Raw genomic sequence first — 23,868 nt, 5'->3', positions numbered from 1 at the left:
AAGCAACAAGGATTTACTATATAACACAGGGAATTATACCCAATATCTTGTAATAACCTGTAATGGAATATAATCTGCAAAAATACTAAATCACTATGCTGTACACCTGAAACTAACACAATACTAAAATCAACTATACTTCAATAAAAAATTGCATTAATAGTCAAAAAAAGATAGAAAGAGATATTTAGCAATATTTAGATTAAATAGGACTTATGGGATTGCATAAGACTCTTTATATTGTTATTTCTATGGGAAAATATACTTCAAGTTCCAAGTAAACAGCCTATAATTTGGAGGAAACAATATATGCTTAAGCTAGGAAAATTCCATGTTAAATTTCCCCTGCTGGGAAATAAAACAGTGTTTATTTCTGTAATCATTTGCTCAATTTTTCCCCCATTAGACTAAACCCTAAAAATATAAGAACTCTGTTGATTTATTCATCACTGTATACCCTAAGCACATATTAGGCACCTAATAACTGTGTGTGAAAGGAAAGAAGGGAAAGAATGAAGGAAAGAAGGAGGAAAGGTAGAAAATAAGGAAGGAAAGAGAGATGAATAAATTTTATTTTAAAAATTGCTATAATATAATAGCATAGCTTTAATTGCCATTTCTACATCTACATCTTCTTATAAACCTGCCTTCTCCAAATCTCATATTTCTAACTCTATCAGGCCATCTCAACATGAACATCTGACAGAACTTGCAAATCAATGTGCGAGAAAGTTAGCTTATTTTTGTCAAATTCCCTATAAAATAAGCACTTTTTGTCCTTTCCTGGAAAACAGCAGTTCAATAATTAAGAGGGGGAGATCATGGTGATGTTTACACAACTATATATTTGTCAAAATTCAGCAAATTGTACAGTTAAAAAGGTGTACTCTGAAAACAAGATAAAGAAAGATAAATCCATAATTAAACACATGTTAGTTTAAAAAATGTAGAAAATCAAATAAACAAGAAAAATTTTAAGTTACCAGCTAGAAAGGACAGAGTACTTACATAGGAAAAACAATTACATTGATAGTAAACTGCTCATCATTATAAAGAAAACAATGAAATACTATCTTTAAAGGCCTAAGGGAAAATAACTATCAAATCAGAATTCTCTATCAACCTAAAATATCACTGAAGAGTGAGGGTAGTATAAAAGTATTTTGAGACATACAAATACAAAGAGAGTTTAAATGTTCAGAGATTAATATCAAAAAGTACTAACGAATTTACTTCAGCAAGAAGCAAACCAAGAGAGAAAAGACAAAGTAGCAGATACTGCATACTCTTCCAGTACCCATTTTCCTCTTCTTTTCAAGACTCCAACCCTACCGCAGTTTTAGCTACGCATACAACTTCTCAGTGAAAGACAGTATTACTCAGCTTTCACTCCTACACATGGAGAGTACTCATGTTATACTCATGTGGCTAAGTTTGGGCTAACGGAGTGTGAAACAAAGTAGTGCAACTTCCAAGTCACATCCAACTTAAAGACAAACTATACCACACTTCTCTTCGCACTTCCCGAGAGCACAAATGAGAAGACTACAACCCTGTCCAACAGTGCAGTCAACATACCTGAGAGTATGTCAAAGAAGCAAGACAGAAGGAACCTGAGTCCCTGAATGACCCTGTTCAACCAAGGTGCTCTACCAGCATGTACTCACTCTTTATTTTTGAAGCATTATGTATCTTTATAAAGCCATTATATTTGTGAGTTATGTTGTTACAGAAGCTTACTCTGTAACCTAATTTTATATACAGAATACAAAAAAACAGTGAGCATATTTTAATGAAGTCTGTTAGAAATGTAATTAATTACTGACTGTAAAATAAGTAACTAGATTGAAGCAGATATATATAATGCATAGTTAAATAGCATTAAGATCCATATCTTAAGGAAAAAAGCATATAAAAGTACTGAGTACTTTTAGTCATTGTTAGAATTATTTGCTCTTAAGGAAGTATGTTACAAACTAGGAGTAATGACAAAGAATAAGACTATAATGTATAGCTTTCAGAAGAGCAGAGAGAGAAGAAAGGAATAAAGCAAGTTCCATCAATCCAACGAAAGACAAGTGAAAAACAAAACACAAAGAGAGGAAAATAAAAGAAAATGAAAATTAAAACTACTCAGAGTGGATTTTAAAAACCTAGCTAGGGCTTCCCTGGTGGCGCAGTGGTTGAGAGTCTGCCTGCCAATGCAGGGGAAACGGGTTCATGCCCTGGTCCGGGAGGATCCCACATACGATGGAGCGGCTAGGCCTATGAGCCATGGTCACTGAGCCTGTGTGTCTGGAGCCTGTGCTCCGCAAAGGGAGAGGCCACAACAATGAGAGGCCTGCGTACCGCAAAAAAAAAAAAAAAAAAAAAAAACCTAGCTAAATGTACCTTATAAAACAAACACCTGGAAGAAAAAAAAAAATTGTATCTACCAAATAGCATTAGTATTTCAAAGTGTAAGAAGCAAAAACTGACAGAATTACTAGGAGAAACTGAAAAATTCAAAATGATGACAAATATTAATAAATATATATAAAATATATATATATTAGAATTGAAAGATCTAGATATATGAAGATATAGCAGATGTATACAACAAAGTCAACCAGTTTAATAGAGAATTCTATAATCAACAAATAAAGAATATACATTATTTCTACGACACATTGAGCATTTACAAAATTTGATTAGTAGTTTGTCATGAAGAATGAAATCCATACAAGGTAATCAGTTCACAGATTACAATGCACTTAAATGACAAAATACCAAAAAAAAAAAAAAAAAAGATTCATGAGTTCAGGAACATAAAGATGTATTATTAAATAACTCAGGTTAAAAAGGTAATCACATTGGAAATTAAAACATATTAAAAACAGAACAATGAGAGAATTAAATACATGCTATGCTCTCAAAGTAATACTTAAATATGAGCTGAAAATAAGAGTTATAAGGCCAACTAAAAGACACAGAGTGGCTGAATGGATACAAAAAGAAGACCTGTATATATGCTGTCTAAAAGACACTCACTTCAGATCTAAAGACACACACATACTGAAAGTGAGGGCATAGAAAAAATTATTCTATACAACTGGACATCAAAAAAAGCTGGGGTAGGAATACTTATATCAGACAAAGTCGACTTTAAAATAAAGACTGTTACAAGAGACAAAGAAGGACATTACATAATGATCAAGGGATCAATCCAAGAAGAAGATATAACAATTATAAATATATATGCACCCAAAATAGTAGCACTAAATACATAAAGCAAATACTAACAAACATAAAGGGAGACCTCAACAGTAACACAATAATAGTAGGACACTTTAACATCCCACTTATATAAGTGGACGAATCATCAAGACAGAAAATCAATAAGGAAACACTAGCCTTAAATGACATATTAGACCAGAGAAACTTAATATAGATAGATAGATAGATAGATAGATAGACAGACAGAACATTCCATCCAAAAGCAACAGAATACACACTATTTTCAAGTGCACATGGAACATTCTCCAGGATAGATAACATGCTAGGCCACAAAACAAGCCATGGTAAATTTAACAAAATTGAAATCATACGAAGCATCTTTCCCAACCACAATGCAATAAGACTAGAAATCAATTACAAGAAAAAAACACACAAACACATGGAAGCTAAACAATAGGATACTAAACAACCACTGGATCACTGAAGAAATCAAAAAATACCTGGAGACAAATGAAAATAAAAATACAATGATCTAAAATCTAAGGGATGCAGCAAAAGCAGTTCTAAGAGACAAGTTCATAGCTATACAAGCTTACCTAATGAAACAAGAAAAATTTCCAATAAACTACCTAACCTCACACCTGAAAGAGCTAAGAAAAGAATAAAGAAAACCTAAACTTAGTAGAAGGAAAGAAATCACAAAGAGCAGGGCAGACATAAATGAAATATATACAAAAACAAAAATAGAAAAGATCAATGAAACTAAGAGATGGTTATTTGAAAAGATAAAATTGATAAACTGTTAACCATACTCAGCAAGAAAAAAAGAGGGCCCAAATCAGGAAAATCAGAAATGAAAAAGGAGAAGTTACAACCAAGAGTACATAAACACAAACAATTGTAAGAGACTACAATAAACAACTATATACAAATATAGTGGACAACCTAGAAGAAATGAAAAAACTTCTTAGAAAGGTACAATCTCCCAAAACTGAACCAGGAAGAAACAGAAAATATGAACAGACCAATAACCAGTAATGATACTGAATCAGTAATTAAAAAGAAAAGAAAAAAGTGCCCAACAAGCAAAAGTCCAAGACCAGATGGCTTTACAGCTGAATTCAACCAAACATTTACAAAAGAGTTAACATCTATTCTTCTCAAACAATTCCAAAAAATTGTAGAGAAAGGAACACTTTTAAACTCTTTCTACAAGGCCAGCATCACCCTGATACCAAAACCAGACAAAGATATCACACAAAAAAGAAAATTACAGGCCAATATCACTAATGAACATAGATACCAAAATCCTCAACAAAATATTAGGAAACCAACTCCAAGGATACATTAAAAGGATCATATACCATGATCAAGTGTGATTTTTCTCAAGATTTTTGCAAGGACTTTCAACATATGCAAATCAATCAATGTGATACACCACAATAACAAATTGAAGAATAAAAACCAAATGTCATCTCAATAGATGCAGAAGAAGCTTTTAACAAAATTCAACATCCATTTATGATACTCTCTAGAAAGTGGGCATAGAGGGAACATACCTGAACATAATAAAGGCCATATATGACAAACCCATCACACTCAGTGGTAAAAAGCTGAAAGCATTTCCTCTAAGATCAGGAGCAAGACAAAGACACCCACTCTTGCCACTTTTATTCAGCATGGTATGGAAGTCCTAGCCATAGCAAGCAGGAAAGAAAAAGAAATAAAAGGAATCCAAACTGGAAAGAAAGCGTAAAACTATCACTGTTTGCAGTTGACATGATACTAAGAAAATCCTATAGATACCATGAAAAAACTACCAGAGCTCATCAATGAATTCAGTAAAGTTGCAGGATACAAAATTAATATACAGAAATCTGTTCCATTTCTATAGACTAACAACAAACTAGCAGAAAAAGAAATCAAGGAAACAATCCCAATTACAATCACATCAAAAAGAATAAAATACCTAGGAATATATTTACCTAAGGAGTTAAAAGAGGTGTACTTGGAAAAGTATAAGATGCTGATGAAAGAAACTGAAGACAATACAAACAGATGGAAAGATATATGGTGTTTATGGATTAGAAGAATTAATATTTTGGGACTTCTCTGGCAGTCCAGTGGTTAAGATTAAGAATCTGCACTCCCACTGCAGGCGACACAGGTTCAATCCCTGGTCAGGGAACTAAGATCCTGCATGCCATGCAGTGCAGCCAAAAAAAAAAAAAAAAAAAAAAGAAAGAAAGAAAAGAAAAGAAGAAGCATTAATATTGTTAAAATGACCATACTATCCAGGACAATCTACAGATTCAATGCAATCCCTATCGAAATACAATACCAAGGGCATTTTTCACAGAACTAGAATGAAAACTTTTAAAATTTGTATGGAAATAAAAAAGACCCCAAATAGCCAAAACAATCTTGAAAAAGAGTAACAGAGCTAGATTAATGACACTCCCTCACTTCAGACTATACTACAAAGCTACAGTAATCAAAACAGTATGGTACTGGCACAAAAATAGACACATAGATCAATGGAATAGAATAGAGAGCCCACAAATAAATACATGCAGTTATGGTCAATTAATCTATAAAAAAGGAGGCAAAAATATACGGTGGAGAAAAGACAGGCTCTTTAGTAAGTGGTACTGGGAAAACTAGACAGCTACATGTAAAAGAATGATATTAGAAAATTCTCTAACATCATATACAAAAATAAACTCAAAATGGATTAAAGACTTAAATGTAAGACTGGAAACCATAAAACTCCTAGAAGAAAACATAGGCAAAACACCCTTTGAAATAAATTGTAGCAATATTTTTTTGGATCTGTCTCCAAAAGCAAAGGAAATAAAAGCAAAAATAAACAAATAGGACCTAATTAAACTTACAGTCTTTTGTACAGCAAAGGAAACCATTAACAAAATGAAAAGACAACCGACTGAATGGGAGAAAATATTTGCAAATGATATGACCAGTAAGGGGTTAATATCCAAAATTTATAAACAGCTCATACAACTCAACAGCAAAAAACCCCAAACAACCCAATCAAAAAATGGGCAGAAGACCTAAAGAGAAAATTTTCCAGAGAAGACTTACATGTGGCCAATAGGCACATGAAGAAATGTTCAACACAGTTAATCATCAGAGAATGTAAATTAAAACCACAATGAGATATCACCTCACACCTGTCTGAATGGCCATCATCAAAAAGAACACAAATAGGGCTTCCCTGGTGGCGCAGTGGTTTAGAGTCTGCCTGCCGATGCAAGAGACGCGGGTTCGTGCCCCAGTCTGGGAAGATCCCACATGCCGTGGAGCGGCTGGGTCCATAAGCCATGGCCACTGAGCCTGCACGTCCGGAGCCTGTGCTCCGCAGTGGGAGAGGCCACAACAGTGAGAGGCCCGCGTACTGCAAAAAAAAAAAAAAAAAAAAAAAAGAACACAAATAATAAATGTTGGCAAGGATGTGGAGAAAAGGGAACCCTCGTACATTTTTGGTGGGAATGTATATGTACATATTTTTGGTGCAGGCACTGTAGAAAACATTATGAAGGTTTCTCAAAAAACTAAAAATAGAACTACCATATGACCCAGGAATTCCACTCCTGCATATATATCTGAAAAAAAAATTAATTCAAAAAGATACATACACCCCAATGTTCATAGCAGCATTGTTTACAATTGCCAAGAATGGAAGCAAACTAAGTGTCCATCAACAGATGAATGGATAAAGAAGATGTGAGATACACACACACACACATACATACACAAACACACAATGGAATACTACTTATCCATAAAACAGAATAAAATTTTGCCACTTGCAAAAACACGGATGGACTTGGAGGATGTTAGACTAAGTGAAATAAGTCACACAGAGAAAGACAAATACTGTTTGATATCACTTATATGTGCAATCTAAAAAATAAAACAACAAAATTTGATGGTCAATTACACTGAGGCCCAATCTTATTATATTTGGGAACAATTAAATTAAAACAGTAATAATATTTCACTCTTATTACACTGCAAAAGTTAAGAGACCAAAAAATTCAAAAAGTTCACAAGGATGTGGAAAACCAGGAGCTCTCACGCACTGCCAGTGGGAATATTGATTACCCAATCACATAAGTGGTATAGGAAAGCATATACAGCCATGCCTAAGATCAAGTATTTCCACTTTTAGGCATATACCCAAGAAAAGCTCTCCATAGGTTCACCAAAAAACACATGAAAGACAGTCACTGATGTATTGTTTTTACTGGCATAAAGACTGAAACAATGTACATGTCTATTAATAGAAAATAGGAGAAGAGATAAACATACATTGTATTTATAAAATTCCATTCCATTCGTACAATTAAATGTCATACAGGAAGTATAAATATGTATAAAAATTATGCTGAGCAAAAACAAGCAAGTTGCAAAAGAGTTCGTAGTATAAATATAACTTATATAGACTTTAAAAGCATGAAAAACAAATTTTATTTATAGATACAGATAAATACCTATGGACCAATAAATATTCATAAAAATAGTACCTATCAATATATGTTGGAGTCAGGGAGGAGGAGAAGACAAGATGGCTGAGTAGAACAATCTGAGCTCACCCCTTCTTATGGAAACACCAAAATCACAATTAACTGCTGAACAACCACTGACAAAAAAATGCTGGAACCTATCAAAAAAGATACCCTACACCCAAAGACAAAGAAGAAGGCACAAGGAGACAGTAGGAGGGCAGCAATCATGATAAAATCAAATCCCATACACACCAGGTGGGCTACCCACAAATAGGAAAATAATTATACCACTGAAGTTCTCCCACAGGAGTGAAAGTTCTGAGCCCCACATCTAGCTCCCCAGCCTAGCGGTCTGGCAATGGGAGGAGGATCCCCCAGAGAATCTGGCTTTGAATGCCAGCAGGGTTTGATCATAGAAATGCCACAGGACTGGGGGAAACAGAAACTACTCTTGGAGGGTGCACACAGGGCCTCAAGCACACTAGGACCCAGGGGAAAAAAGCAGTGACTTCATAAGAGACTGGGCCAGACTTACCTGCTAGTATTGGAGGGTCTCCTGCAGAGGTGGGGGGCAGCTGTGGCTCACTGCAGTGATAAGGATGCTGGCGGCAGCAGTTTTGGGGAGTACTCATTGGCACGAGCCCTTCTGGAGGCCACAATTTTCTCACCAAGACCAGGACCCACCCAACAGCCTGGAACCTCCAGTTCTGGGATGCCTCAGACCAAACAACCAACAGGAGGGGAACACAGCTCCACCCATCAGCAGACAGGATGTTTAAAGTTTTCCTGGGTAAACAGCTGCCCAATAAACACAGCCCCTGACACAGCCCTGCCCACCAGAGGGACAAGACCCAGCTCCACCCACCAGTGGGCAGCTACCAGTCTCTCCCATCAGGAAGCCTACACAAGCTTCTTAGACAGCCTCATCCACCAGGGGGCAGGCAGCAGAAGCAAGAACTACAAACCTGCAGCCTGAAGAATGGAAACCGCAATCACAGAAAGTTACACAAAATGAGACGGCAGAGGATTATGTCTCAGATGAAGGAACAACATAAAACCCCAGAGAAAACAACTGAATGAAGTGGAGATAAGCAACCTTCTGGAAAAAAAGTCCAGAATAATGATAATGAAGACGATCCAGGATCTTGGAAAAAGGATGGAGGCAACGATCGAGAAGATACAAGAAATGTTTAACAAAGACCTAGAAGAACTAAAGAACAAACAAACAGAGATGAACAATACAATAAATGACATGAAAAATACACTAGAAGGAATCAATAGCAGAATAACTGAGATGGAAGAGCAGATAAGTGAACTGGAAGACAGAATGGTGGAAATCACAGCTGCAGAACAGAATAAAGAAAAAAAGAGTGAAAAGAAAAGAGGACTTCCCTAACATGGGAAAGGAAAGCGTCACCCAAGTCCAGGAAGCACAGAGAGTCCCAAGGAGGAAAATGCTGATACACATAATAATCAAACTGACAAAAATTAAAGACAAAGAAAAAATATTAAAAGCAACAAGGGAAAAGCAACAAATAACTTACAAGGAAACTCCCATAAGGTTATCAGCTGATTTCTCAGCAGAAACTCTGCAGGCCAGAAGGGAGTAGAATGATATATTTAAAGTGATGAAGGGAAGAACCTACAACCAAGAATACTCTACCCAGCAAGGCTCTCATTCAGATTCAGTGGAGAAATCAAAAACTTTACAGATAAGCAAAAGCTAAGAGAATTCAGCACCACCAGATCAGCTTTGCAACAAATGCTAAAGGAATTTCTCTAAGTGGAAAAGAAAAGGCTGCAACTAGGAACAAGAAAATTACGAATGGAAAAGCTCACTGATAAAGGCAAACATACAGTAAAGGTGGGAAATTACCTGCACACAAATCAAAACCAGCAACTGTAAGAGGAGAGCACAAATGCAGGATATTGGAAATGCATTTGAAATTAAAAGACCAGCAAGTTAAAACAATCTTGTTTATATACAGATTGCTATATCAAAATCTCACGGGAATTGCAAACTGAAAATCTACAATAGATACACTCAGAAAAAAGAAAAACGAATCCAAACACAACACTGAAGTCAGTCATTAAATCACAAGAGAAGAGAAAAAAAGTTGAAGGGAAGGAAAAACACCTACAAAAACAAATCCAAAACAACAAAATGGCAATAAGAACAAACATAAACTTCACGGAACAGCATGGAGGTTTCTTAAAAAACTAAAAATAGAACTACTATATGATCCAGCAATCGCACTCCTGGGCATATATCTGGAGAAAACCATAATCCAAAAGTACACATGCACCCCAGTGTTCATTGCAGCACTGTTTACAATGGTCAAGACATGGAAGCAACCAAAATGTCCACCAACAGAGCAATGGATAAAGATGTGGAACATATATATGATGGAATATTACTCAGCCATTAAAAAGAATGAAATAATGACATTTGCAGCAACATGGATGGACTTGGAGATTACCATACTAAGTGAAGTGAGTCAGACAGAGAAAGACAAATATCCTATGATATCACTTATATGAGGAATCTAAAAAAAAAAAAAAAGATACAAATAAACCTATTTACAAAACAGAAACAGACTTAGAGAGCAAACTTATGGTTACCAGGGGGGAAGGGGGAGGGGGAGGAATAGATTGGGAGTTTGGGAATGACATGTACACACTGCTATATTTAAAATATATAACCAACAAGGACCTACTGTATAGCACAGGGAACTCTACTTAATACTCTATAATAACCTAAACGGGAAATGAATTTGAAAAAGAATAGATACATGTATATATATAACTGAATCACTTTGTTATACACCTGAAACTAACACAGCATTGTTAGTCAACTTTACACCAATATAAAATTAAAATCTTTTAAAATATGTTGGTATCAGTGGCATAGGGAAAGGGAATGGGATCAGGAAGGATTATACAAGTACTTCAATTGTAAGGTAATGCTTTATTATTCTAAAAACAAAACCCAAATTAATAAAAATTTAATATTTGATAAATTTGAGGGTGGGTACACAGGTATTCATTATATTGCTTTCTAGAACATTTTTATGTGTTTATAATTTTTCTTAAAACAACAAAAAACTCTAAAGAGATTCCAATAAGATACACTCAGAATTTCTCACATATGTTAAAATAAATTCCAACAAAGTAGAGGTTTATAAAAAATGTTTATCATTTCTATTAACTGAAATCCAATAAAGAAATTCTTAACTGCTCAATATGATAAAATGTTTGTGATAAGTTACAAAAATAGTTTCAACTTACAGAATTAATATATCAGAAATCTTAACATTAACTACATTTTTATAAAGCCTAATAACAATTATTTTGTGTGGAGAGATGAGAAGAAACTAAAACTAACAATATTTTTTTAAATAGAAGAGCACACACGATACCTTGGAGGCACGAATCTGCCTGTGAACATCCGTTAGTTGTTGGATTTTGTATTCTAGCTCTGAAATCTGGGCTTGAAGCCACGTCCAACGGCTGCCAACTCTTGCTCTGTCTACAAGCCACTTCCATTCAGTACTACAGTTACTGTGAACAAGACAAACACAGTTAGTCAAAGCACAAAGACAATCAAGTTTTCACAGAGATTGCTTAATAGCTTCCTTGACTCTTGTCATACAATCCCAAATTACTTTATAAAACATCTAATTATATGAAAGAAGAATGGTATATCAACTTCTCAAAGATTTGATTTCCTTATCTTTCTATCCCACAAACACCTGTTTTTATTCAATATTGTGTACCCAGTAGTAGGATAATCTCCTTGCTATTTAATACTTTATTAATGGTCAAGGGCTGAAACAGAAGTAGGCCAGCAAAGGAAAAGAAACAAGAATGACAATACTAACACCATGTAAAAACTGTTACATGAGCCTTTTTTATGTAAGTAGATGTCAAGTATAAGACAAGTCATTTGAACTGTGCTAGATCTAAATCCATGTAACAAACCATAGAGTACTCAATTTTACTAAATGTAATTTTCATTTGCTAGAACAGGAATCAATTTTTTAATGTCAAAAATTATCAAAAATATGAATGCTCTGCTACATTTCAATAAACATATCAAATATATAAATCCTGAGATGTTTATTAAGATAAACAGCTTGTTAAAAACTTTATTCCTAGGATTCACAGCTCAGAGATGAGAAAGAATTTATATACAGGCTTTCTTTCATGCACATTTGAAAATAAGGGTTGAACCTTAATTAGCTCCTCTATCTTTTGGCAAGGGCACTGCTCTAATCCACAGTTTGTGAGATTACAAATTAATTACCTTAAGAAAATATTTCAACCACTCCAACTAGAAAACAATCAGAGTGAGGGGGGGAGGAGAGGGAGAGAGAGACAGACACACACACACACACAGAGAGAGAGAGAGAGAGAGAGAGACAGAGAGACAGAGAGACAGAGAGAGAGTTTGTGTGTGTGTGGTGTTTGGGATAATTAATTAGGAGCTTCATACTGCCAAGGAAGAAACTGAAGAAGGCCTAACAGAAGAAATTGAAAGTACAACTGAAGGGAAGTAACTACTTAATGGCAAAACACAAACTTCATGAAAAACTTGTCTAAAAATTGCATTTATTGTCAAAACTCATAGAATGCACAACGCTGAAAGTGAACCCTACCTAATGTAAACTATGGACTTTGAGTGATAATGATGTGTCACTGTAGGTTTATAGATTGTTACAAATTCACTACCTTTGTGCAGTATGTTGATAGTGGGGGAAGTAATATCTGTGTAGGGACAGGGGACATATAGGAACTCTGTATTTTCCACTCAATTTTGTTGTAAACCTAAAACTGCTCTAAAAAATAAACTTTATTAATTTTTACACATTTAACCATAATGAAATATCTTTCATATAAACTTTAGCCAAAGAAAACATTTATGCTGAGATCATTTGTCGTCAGAGAAACAGAATTATTGTAACTCTACTACACAGAATTTATTCATTATAACAGATTTTATGTCAATGTTCTCAAAAGGCTTTTTTTTTCAAGATTCTAATTACCTACAATGTGACTGCAGAGACTGCCATATAAATTAGGACTTCTCTTGGTATTATTATTCAGTTTATAGTTATTATTGTGATTTTGTAAATGTGACACTATTTTAAATCACATTTTCATAACTATGGACAAAATTTAAAATGCCTATTCAAAATACACTATTCACAGTTATAACAATACTAACTGCCAATCATGAAATTAATGAAGAAGGCAAGGACCATATCATGCAGTAGTTGCACAGGTGAGGGCAAAGTGTTGGATTTTATGCAAAAAGGAAGTTATTGGCGAGATAGTAACAAAATTTTTTTTTTCCAAGCACTCTAGCTACTAGGTAAAGAAAGCATTGTAGTGGAACATAAGAGTAAATAAGGAAACCAATTAGGATGCAACTATAATAACCTAAATGTGGTACAGATAATTGTGATCTCTAAATATTTCATGTGCTATCCTACATTTCCCAGCCTTCACTGCACTTAAGTTGGAGCCATGTGACTAGCTCTGACCAACAGGCTGTGAGCAAAAGTGATAAAGTCATTTCTAGTCCATCTGACCAACTTCAAAGCCACTGTGCAGATATTATAGCTACAAGATGGAAGAGGATCACAGCTCAAACCACACTGGACTTTACGTAAGCCACAGTAAACCTTTGCTGTGCAAAATTACTGAGATTAGAAGGTTAATGTGTTACTCTAGAGCTTATTGTGACTAAAACAATGAATAAAAGATGAAAATGGCCTGGACTGGAAATGGGGTGGGAGATAAAGAAGAGATGAAGATAAGAGGATGGACTCAAGGTTGATTTTAAAGTAGATAGGACTTGAAGAAGTATGATGTGGAAGTAAGCATGCAGAAATCAAAGATGACCTTAAACATTGTTTCATTAAATTTTGCCCCAGTCAGAAAATTTCCCTATAACATGCCACTTTGCTGGGTTGTCAAACTGATTATTAGCTCATGGAAATAGAGAAAAATAAAAGTTTATGGAGTTAATGTTATTGTACTTCTAGTACAAATACTGATACTGAAACTAAATTTACAAAAATCATTTTTATGTTCATATGTGACATTAAATTATCCTAACATAGAAAAAGTAGTAATATCAGATTTAATTTAAGTAAACTAAATAATACTGGGGCTTTGTAATAAGTGAAATGAATTTTCTGTAAAGGATACCTTATTCTACATTTTAACAGGAGTAAAATCTGTTTGCTATGCTTATAAATGGTAACCAATCTTTTCCATCAAAAATGTTCTCTTGCTTGAAAAAATGTCTTTCTAAAAACTAACTATGGTTGTAAACATGTTACAGATAAGTATATGGCTCATTCAAAGGAGATCGACACCTGTTGTACCTCAAACACAAAACGTTATATGTAAACAATTTATATAACCAATGATGTAATGGCTTATATCTTAGAGTGTAACCAATCAGAACACAGCTGATGCAACAACAAACTAATAAGAATGTGAGGCAAACCCAGAATGTCTAGACTCCTCAGTTAGCATATAAGCCTGGCCTGCCAGGCCACTAAGATTTACTCCCTACATCTCTCTGCAGTGTGTTGAACTGATCAAAGACCAACACATGCCCTGATCTGCACTGGAAATAGGAGCCCCTACTTCTAGTGAAGATCAGGGCAAATACATCCATGAGTGGATACCACCTGGGCAGTGAGACTAGTCAGTCCTCAGAAAGGCAGCACATGCCTTCAATCCTCATCCTTACTTGTTTGCAGTCACAACTTAACTTACTGATGGAAATAAGTACAGGCTGTTTAAACCAAGTGGTTTTCAGTACAATTTCTCTTCGTACTAACTTCTGGTCAACATCATGAATCTACATCACTGTCTTGTTGTTGTTTTGTTTGTTTTGTTCTCTCTACATCACTGTTTTAACCTTGAAGTGTAGTTTGTTCCTCAGAATAAGATAGAACTTTCTAATATTACACCTTAAGTTACCAAAACTTAAAGAAAAACTTGTATAATTTTGCCTTTAATAGAGTTTGTTAGCTTAGTAATAAAAATGAATTAACTATGATTTAAAAAATAAGATCCAACTGTAAAAAATTATAATTCCAAGAAAAATAAGTTTTATCCTGGGGAAAATTACATTAAATTAGGCCAAACTTCTCCACTGGTGTTTGCTCACCTAGGAAGAGCTTAGTCTTCCCTGGAATTTGATTCCTTTAGACCAGGGGATAGCAAATTTTTCTGTAAGGAGGCAGACAGGAAATATTTGTTTTGTGGCCACAGCGTCTCTTTAATAACTACTCAACTCTCCTGTTATAGCATGAGAGCAGTCATAAATGAATGGGTGTAATGATGTTTCAATAAAACTTTGTCTACAAAAACAGACAATAGGCCAGATTTGGTCCATGGGCCATAGTTTTCCAATTCCTGATGTGGAACATGTTTTCATATGCTTCCCAAGGGATTATGACTTCCTTTAATGAAGTGTCTTTTTAAATCTTTTGCTCATATTTAATTGGCTACCTTCCTGTTCATATAAGACTGTCAGACTGTATGTATTGGAAATACTTATAGCTCCCAATCTGTAGCTGGCCTTTCATTTTCCTAAAGGTGTCTTTTGAGCAGCAAAAGATTCTAATTTTGATGAAGCCCAATTTTTCAAACCTCCCTTTTATAGATAGTTCTTTTTATGTGCTAAGAAATATTTGCTTAACATGAATTCATAGATTTATTCATGTTTCTAAAATATCAAAAAGTTTTAGTGTTTTTACTTTTAGATCTATAATCCAATTCAAGTCAAGCTCTGTGTATTGGTCCAGGTAAGGGTCCAGATTCATTATTTTCTATAGGATATCTAGTTCCTGAACCATTTGTTGAAAAGATTCTATAATCCTTTAATAGAAAAAAAAACCAAAACTATCCTTGAATAGATAAAAGACTATCTATATGAATACTACATGTTGTATATACACTTACATACACACAGAGAGCACTTAGGATATCTGTCTATCATCTATCTACCTACCTATGTCAACACCATGACCCAATACGACACTATTATTGTAGTTTAGAGTAATTCTTAAAATCCAGTAAATTCTTCAACTTTGTTATTTCTCAATATTGTTTTGACAATTCTAAATTTGAGAATCAGCTTGTCAATCTCTTAAAAAAAAAGAGCAGCATTTTGATAAGGATTTCATTGCATCCATGGATCTATTGGTTGAGAATTAACACAACACTGAATCTCCTAATCAATGTATAAGGTATTATTTCTCTGTGTATTTATGTACTGGTAATTTCTCTCAGCTATGTTTTATAGAGTTTAAAAAATTTATCTCTATGTATTTCATGTTTATGGAAGCTAGTATATAGCATTCATAAATTGTTTGGATGATAGTATATAAAAATACAGTTGATTTTTATGTGGTGACCTTATATACTTTGACCTTGTTAAATTCACTTAGGAGTTTTAGTATCTTCCTCATAGCAAAGTCCTTAGGATTTTCTATGTATATTATCATGTCAACTGCAAATAAAGCAGTTTGATTTATTTTTAATCTGGATTCCTTTTATTATTTTTCTTATCTTACTGCACTGGCTATGAATTCCAGTATAACATTAATTATAAGCTGTGTGAATGGACATCCTTACCTTCTTCCTAATCTTACAGAGAAAGCATTCAGTCTTTCATTGTTAAATGTAATGTTAGCTGTATACTTTTTATAAATGTCCTTCATCAGATTGAAGAAGTTTCTGTCTATTCTGGATTTTTCGTGAATTTTTATCATGAGTAGGTTCGAATTTTGTCAAATAGATTTTTGGTATCTCTGGAAATTATCATATGCTGTTTCTCCTTTTTTCTTTGATTGGTTTTAAATGTTAAAATCAACCTTGCTTTCTGGCATAAACCCCTTTGGTCATGATGCATTTTGTAATATGTTTTGCTAGATTCTGTTTGCTATTTCATTAGGGATATTTTGCATCTACAGTCAAAAGAGATATTGATCTATTTTCCTGTAATGTCTTTATCTGATTTTAAAATCAAGCTAATGCTGACCTCATAAAATGAGTCAAGAAGTGTTCCCTCCTCTATTTTTTGAAGGAGTTTGTATAAGATTGTAATTGTTTACTACTTAAGTTTCAATAAAATTAATCAGTGAAGCCATCTTGGCTTGGAGTTTCCTATAGGGAGTTTTTAATTATTAATTTATCTAATTGACATAAGGTTTTTCAAGTTTTCTATTTCTTCTTCTGTCAGTTTTGGTAATTTGTGTCTTTCAAGCACTTAGTCCAACTAAGTTATTGAACTTACTGGCATGAAATTGCTCATACTATTCCCTGATTATTCTATTAATGCCTATAATATCTACAGTGATGCTTTTCTTCCCTGTTATTGGTAATTTTTTTCCTGATCAATCTAGCTGGATATTTATCAACTTAATCTTTTCAAAGAACCAGCTTTGGTTTCACTGATTTTTCTCTGTTGCTTTTGTGTTTTATATTCATCGATTTCACTTTTTATCAGTTTTTCCTTCTTGCTTTGGATTTAAGTTGCTCATTTTTTGCAGCTTCTTAAGAGGGAGGCTTATGCCATAAACTTTACACCTTCCTTCTTTTCTAATATAAGCATTTATAACCATAAATTTTCATGTAAGCATTGCATCCCACAAAATTTGATATGCTGTATTTTCATTATCATTCCATTAAGAACACTTTATAGATTCTCTTGTGATTTATTCTTTGATCTAAGCATTACTTGGAAATGTAGAGTTTAATTTCCATATATTTTTAGACATAAATATTTGCCATTTCCTACTACTTCTTCTTTCCGTTGTGCAGAACTGAATTTTCACTCAGTATTATTTTCTTTCAGCCTGAAGATCATTTTAAGATTTCTTATAATATAGGTATACTGACAGGAAATTTTCTCACTTTGCTTATTTGGAAATATTATTTTGCTTTTGTTTTTAAAAATAATTTTAGGTTAATTTTTTTTTCCTTTCAGCTCTTTAAATATATCATTCCACTGTTTTCTAGTTTGCTTACCTTCTGATGATAAGTCAGCAGTCATTTTTTTTCTTTGCTCCCCTATATAAAAATTTTTCTTCCTCCTCTTAATGCTTTTAAGATTTTTTTCTGTATCACTAGAACTTGGTGATTTGACTACAATACACCATGGTGTGGTTTTGTTTGTAATCCTGCTTGTGATTTATTGGGATTCTTAGATCTGTAGTTTTATGATTTTTCCTTTTAAGTCCTTGAGCATACTTACTATATTTGAGATATTTTAAAGTCTTTGCCAACTAATCCCATCTCTGTCATTCCTGTCTTTTTCTATTGATGATTTTACTCCTCCTTTGTATGTCTAGTAGTTTGTGTGTATGTATACATATATGTATGTATGTATGTAAACACACACACATTTATTATGGACACTATGAATATGATATTGTTGAATTTCTGGATTTTATGGTCTTCCTTTAAAGAGTGATAAATTTTGTTTCAATAGGTTATTAAATTACTTAATGTTCAACTTCATTCTTTTCAGATTCCTTCTAAGATTTGTTAGAGCACGTATAGAGTAGCCATTAGTCATCAAGTCAGACTCAGCCTTACTCTTTGAGGTGTGACCAATCTGGGGTCTCTACTGAATACTCTAGATGTTCAACAAAGTCTCTCCACTCTGCTTATTCAGAACTCAAACATCTCTTAACCTTGTATGAGCATTGGAAGTTGTTCAGATTACATTGCCTAATAACTTTTTGTGTGCCCTTATGGAGTTTCACCTACACACACAGAGCTTAGTATTTAACAAAGGTCTCAAGGCAACATGAAGATTTATGATGCTCTTTCTTTGCCTACATAGGTCCCTACTCTTTAGTATTCTGATCTAACGATTCCAGCTATCTCATCCTCCCCCAATCTAATCTTTATTTCAATCAAGCAGGACCATTGTGCTCTACTTGGCTTTCCTCTCCCTGCACCAGATATCTGAAAGTGCCTCCAGGCAGAAAACCAGGGCAATCACAGGGCTCACTTCATCTGTTTCTCTTTTCTCAGAAATCACTGAACCTCTGACCTCTGCTGCCATTTTCTGAAAATAATGACTGTTTCATATATTTTTGTCTAGATATTTACAGCCAAAGAGAAAGAACAGCACCAGTGACTCCACTCCATTATGGTTAGAAATCAAAGAACTTTTATATGTGTTTGTGTGTGTGTGTGATATCTCTAAAATGTTTCTATTTTGTTTCAAATATTTCCTATTCAAAATTTCACTGCCTTTAAAAAAAAAACTACAGTTGCAGTTTAAGACCAGAATCTTAACAACAACAACAACAACAAAAATTGAAAGTGCTTCATGGATTCCTTTTTTGGGTGTTCCTGGACTATTTCATGAAAGCAGAGTTGTTTATCCATCTTATATCACACATCTATCTACCTTTCAACTGTTCTATAAGAAAAACAGTTAATTTATGTTTGAGCCACTATAGTTTTAAGTCTCTTTTTTACAACTTAGCCTTTATGCTAAATGTTATAGAAATTCTTAGGAACAACAGAGTGGGTTATAAGATAAATCCAAAGCATTTCTATTAACTTAGAGGTAGGACAGAAAGCAGATAGGAAAGAGACATATGTTGGTGATCCTTTCTATACTACACTATACTATATATACTATACTAGCAAAATATGACCATTTAAAAGAGAAACCAAGTGCCTACCAAGACTATAGTTCTAGCAGAAGCAGCTAGAAAAAGTCATAATGTTGTAATGAATTGACTACTACTTGTTGTTTTAAGCCTGATAAATGAATGAATTTAGGCAAGAATTAGTTCATTTACAAGCAGAGAAAAAAAAGAATACAACTCTGCTTAGGAAGGCTCTCTGACTATAGCCTACTTCTAACTTAATGGATAATCCAATAATACAGGGTACCTTGAAGGAATAGAAAAGCCAGTTGCTTCTCTACACCTAACACAAAAAAATGTATTCCAACAATTTCTCTTAAGAGTTCTAAGCCACATAACGAGAGCCTGCCTAGGAGCAAAAGTCAGATTAACCCCTACCCAAATGTACTGTTTCAGGTGGCCACAAGGTATCAGTTATTAAGTTAAGGGAGAGTTGGATGCTCTGAGGAAAATAACTAGTAAAGTAACTAGTTTGTAGGCTTAGCAATTATGAGCAAGTGAGATCTCTGGTACTGGTATTTTCACATATAGCTGACTGGAGGCAAACAGAATTGAAACCTACATTTTTGAGGCAACTCTATTAGCAAAAAATACCACAAGTCTAGCATGCTCTACCCAGGGAGCCCAAGTTTGCACTGACAGAACACAGGGTGAGAATCCAGGGCAGCCTCAAATAAGGGTATGTTCTCCAACACCCATTTCCGATTAAGGAATAATTCCTAAAAAAGCAAAGTCAGGGACTATGGAAAACAAAGGACAAAGGAACTTCTCTCAGAAAGCAGAATTAGGATCCTATCAAGACCTTACTCTACTTCCAAAGCAAGAAGTTTTATTAATTATTGTAAGGACCAGGAACTTTCATGTGTATCCCATCCTTCTCTCTTTCCAGTAGGAGTTTTATTGTAGCTTTCCTGTCCCTACTTCAACATACATACAAGAAACAAGGTAAAAGCATTAGAAAAGTTGTCTCTGGGTTTATAGGTTACCGCATATAAGGAACCACATCTGGAACCGAAAGAGAGGACTTTTACTCCACCTGTTGAATGTGGCTTTGAGTCACAATCTTAATATATTGTGCAATTCTGCCTAGAAATCTGGCAAAACCCAATTTGTCATCTAACTAAACTGAAATTTTTTGTATTAGTTTAAAGAATTTATACATTAGATTGGCATATTTGGTCTTGCTCTCCTACCATCTATCACCCCCTTCCCTTCAAAGAAAGGAAGAGAGAAAGAAAAAATGGAGAGGCTGGGGAATATTTATACATTCTATCAATACCACTCCCCCCTTTCTCTTGTATGAAAAGAATTTTGAAAGTTAATAGTCTGTTAAATTGTCTTACCTGTATTTTTAAAATCCTCACATAACATCAAAATTAACAATTAGGGACATACAAATAAAGGAAATAAATGATTTCTAAACTAATCAAAATATATTTGCTAAAAAACAGTGTGAAGTCATGCACATCATCAGTTCAACAAGCACTGTGTGTATGTGTGTGTGTGTGTGTGTGTGTGTGTGTGTACATGCATGTGTTTATATGTGTGCATGACTCTTTTGTTCAGGAAGCCAGGACATGTTATAGTGCTTCCAAACTATACACTGCATAAAGGCCTGGCTGAAAGGGCAAGCAGGACTAATTCAGCAAGAGTTTTGTACTCCAAGCTCTGCAATTAAAAATCTAAACCTACTCAGAGGAAGGAGCATTTTTTTCTACTGCACACAAAAGGGCTTGGGATAGCCCTGCCAGCCACTATGATGAGCACTGAAAATAAATGAGATAAAAGAGGATTAGACTACCCTTGTTACTCAAAAAGGTGGCTACCACTAACTCAGAATTGAGTGCAGGCATTTCTGCTATAACAGCATATATGCATTCCTAAATAACTCCATGTTCTGTAAAATAAAAAGAGCTAAACCTATGGAAAAAGTAGAATTGGAGTGAGAGGACTCAAAATCTATGGAATTAAGGACTATGGAGTCCTAACAAAACAATAACAAGCCATATAAAAATATGAGTACAGTTGAGTTTCTACTGGCATTTGTATTAAGAGTAAGTCAGTCCATCCTTTAAAGCTTCATTTCCTGGAGCTCGTTTTTTCCTTTGATGTGGGTCCTTGAAGACATTCACTTCTAATAGAGACCAGTTTAATAAAAATTAAAAATATCATCTGGTGATAGTTCCTTTGTATTAAAAAGAAATTGATAAAGGCTATCTTTACAACTTCTTCAACAAAACTTGCAACTTCCTCAGATCTTTTAATATAGTAGAATATACAGCAATTTTTTGTTAAAATTGTTAAGGTGCCAATAAACCAGCACCTTATTGTATTATAGGTTACTTTTACAGAATATTCAGCATTTTTCTTATACTACTAACGCTTTCTCTTTAGTTGTGAAAAAGCTTGCCCCTGAGCTTTCCAAAACAATAACAGGTTCAAACTTGTTTAGGGGAAAAGAATCCAAGCCGAATTCCACGTATTATTGGCATCATTCCCCTGTATGCCAAATGTTAAAAGAAAACAATTTTCCTTCTCTGAAAAATTAAGTCAGAAACTTAGATATACATAAAGAGAAGAAGTACACTGGAGAATAACTAAGGGTAAAATAAGTTCTATTTTTCTTATTCTTAATGGATCTAACAGATAATGGATTTGTTTGTTCAAAATAACAATGGCAACAATGTAACCAATTAGGTATGCACATGTGTGTGTGCTTATAAATGCCTACATATGCTTATATGTATAAATGCAATGAACGACAGGAGTGATACAAGGTACAAAGACAACAGGATTTTTTGTTATTATAAGGTACTTGCAGTAACTGGGAAGAGTTATAGTATTATTTGAAAGTAAAGGTGGATTAGCTATAAAAATACATTGCAAACTTTAGGGTAACAACTAAAAAAAATAAATAAGAAGTATAACTGATATGCTAAGACAGGAAAGAAAGTAGAATTATATAAAATGTTCAATTAAAATTGCAAAACGCAAAAAACTACAAAAGCCAGAAAATATATGGAAGACAAAAATGCGAGAAAAGAACATGAGCAACAAATAGAAAACAGTGACAAATATGGTAGATATTAAGCTACTACATCAATAATCATTTTAAACATCAATGGTCTAAATACACTCATTAAAAGACAAAGATTGTCAGAGTGGATCAAAACACAAGACCCAACTAAATGTTGTCTACAAGAAACCCACTTTAAATATAAAGACACATATAGGTTAAAAGTAAGAGGGCAAAGTAGAAGGACCTTAAGCTTATCTCCTGAGATAAGAGAACACCAAAATCACAACATGAGAAGGTGGATATATCATGGAGCATTCATCAGCAAGTGAGCTCTCTAGGAGGCTGGCATTTTGGCACCAAGACCTGACCCCACCCAACAGCCTGCAGGCTCCAGTGCTGGGATGCCTCAGACCAAACAACAAACTGGGTGGGAACACAGCCCCACCAATCAGCAGTCAGGCTACCTAAAGACTTCCTAAGCTCACAGCCACATCTAGGTATGCCCCTAAATACAGCCCTGCCCACCAGAGGACCAAAACCCAGCTCCACCCAAATGCAGGCCAGACACTAGCCTGGGACCAGCTGGCTCCTGGACCTTGGGTGTCGAGAGGGAAGTGCACTCCTGGGATGCATAGAATGTTTCCTATAGAGGGCCTCTTCTCCACGGTCAAGAAATGTAACCAACCTACCACATACATAAAAATACAAACAGCAATTTACACAAAATTAGGTGACAGAGTAATATGTTTCAGACAAAGGAATAAGATTAAACCACAAAAGAAGAACAAAGTGACATGGAAATAGGCAGTCTCCCTGAGAAAGAGTTGACAGTAATGATCATAAATATGATCAAAGAACTTGGGAGGAGAATGGATGCATAGAGCAAGAAATTAGAAGTTTTTAACAAAGAGTTAGAAAATATAAAGAATGAAACAGAATTGTAAAATACAGGACTTCCCTGGTGGTCCAGTGGTTAAGACTGTGTGCTCCCAATGCAGAGGGCATGGGTTCAACCCCTGGTCAGGGAATGAAGATTCCCGCATGCTGCACAGTGTGGCCACAAAAAAACAAACAACAACAACAACAACAAAATTGAAGAATAACTGAAATGAAAAATACACTAGAAGGAATCAAGAGTAGACTAAATGAGGCAGAAGGACAGATCAGTGAGATGGAAGACAGAGTAGTGGAAATCACTGCTGTTGAATAGAAATAAAAAAGAATGGAAAGAAATGAGGACAGTTTAAGAGACCTCTGAGACAACATGAAGCATGCTAATATTTGCATTATAGGGATCCTAGAAGGTGAAGAGAAAGAGAACGGGCCTCAGAAACTATTTGAAGAGATAATAGCTGTAAATTTCCCTATCCTGGGGATGGAAACAATCACCCAAGTCTAGGAA

The 23,868-nt window shown here is 34.6% G+C and overlaps 1 protein-coding gene across 1 annotated transcript in view; it reads right to left on the bottom strand.

Annotated features, from left to right (window-relative positions):
• The window catches only part of KANSL1L (KAT8 regulatory NSL complex subunit 1 like), a 129,715-nt gene that overhangs the window by 89,781 nt on the left and 16,066 nt on the right, over positions 1 to 23,868 (bottom strand). Inside the window, 1 exon segment of the mRNA XM_082658439.1 lies at positions 11,165 to 11,306. Within this exon segment, the coding sequence (XP_082514565.1) occupies positions 11,165 to 11,306 (142 nt within the window).

This window comes from Grampus griseus (genome assembly GCF_964374135.1).
Source record: "Grampus griseus genome assembly, chromosome: 7".
NCBI lineage: Eukaryota > Metazoa > Chordata > Mammalia > Artiodactyla > Delphinidae > Grampus > Grampus griseus.
This window is presented reverse-complemented; position numbering and strand designations above follow the sequence as displayed.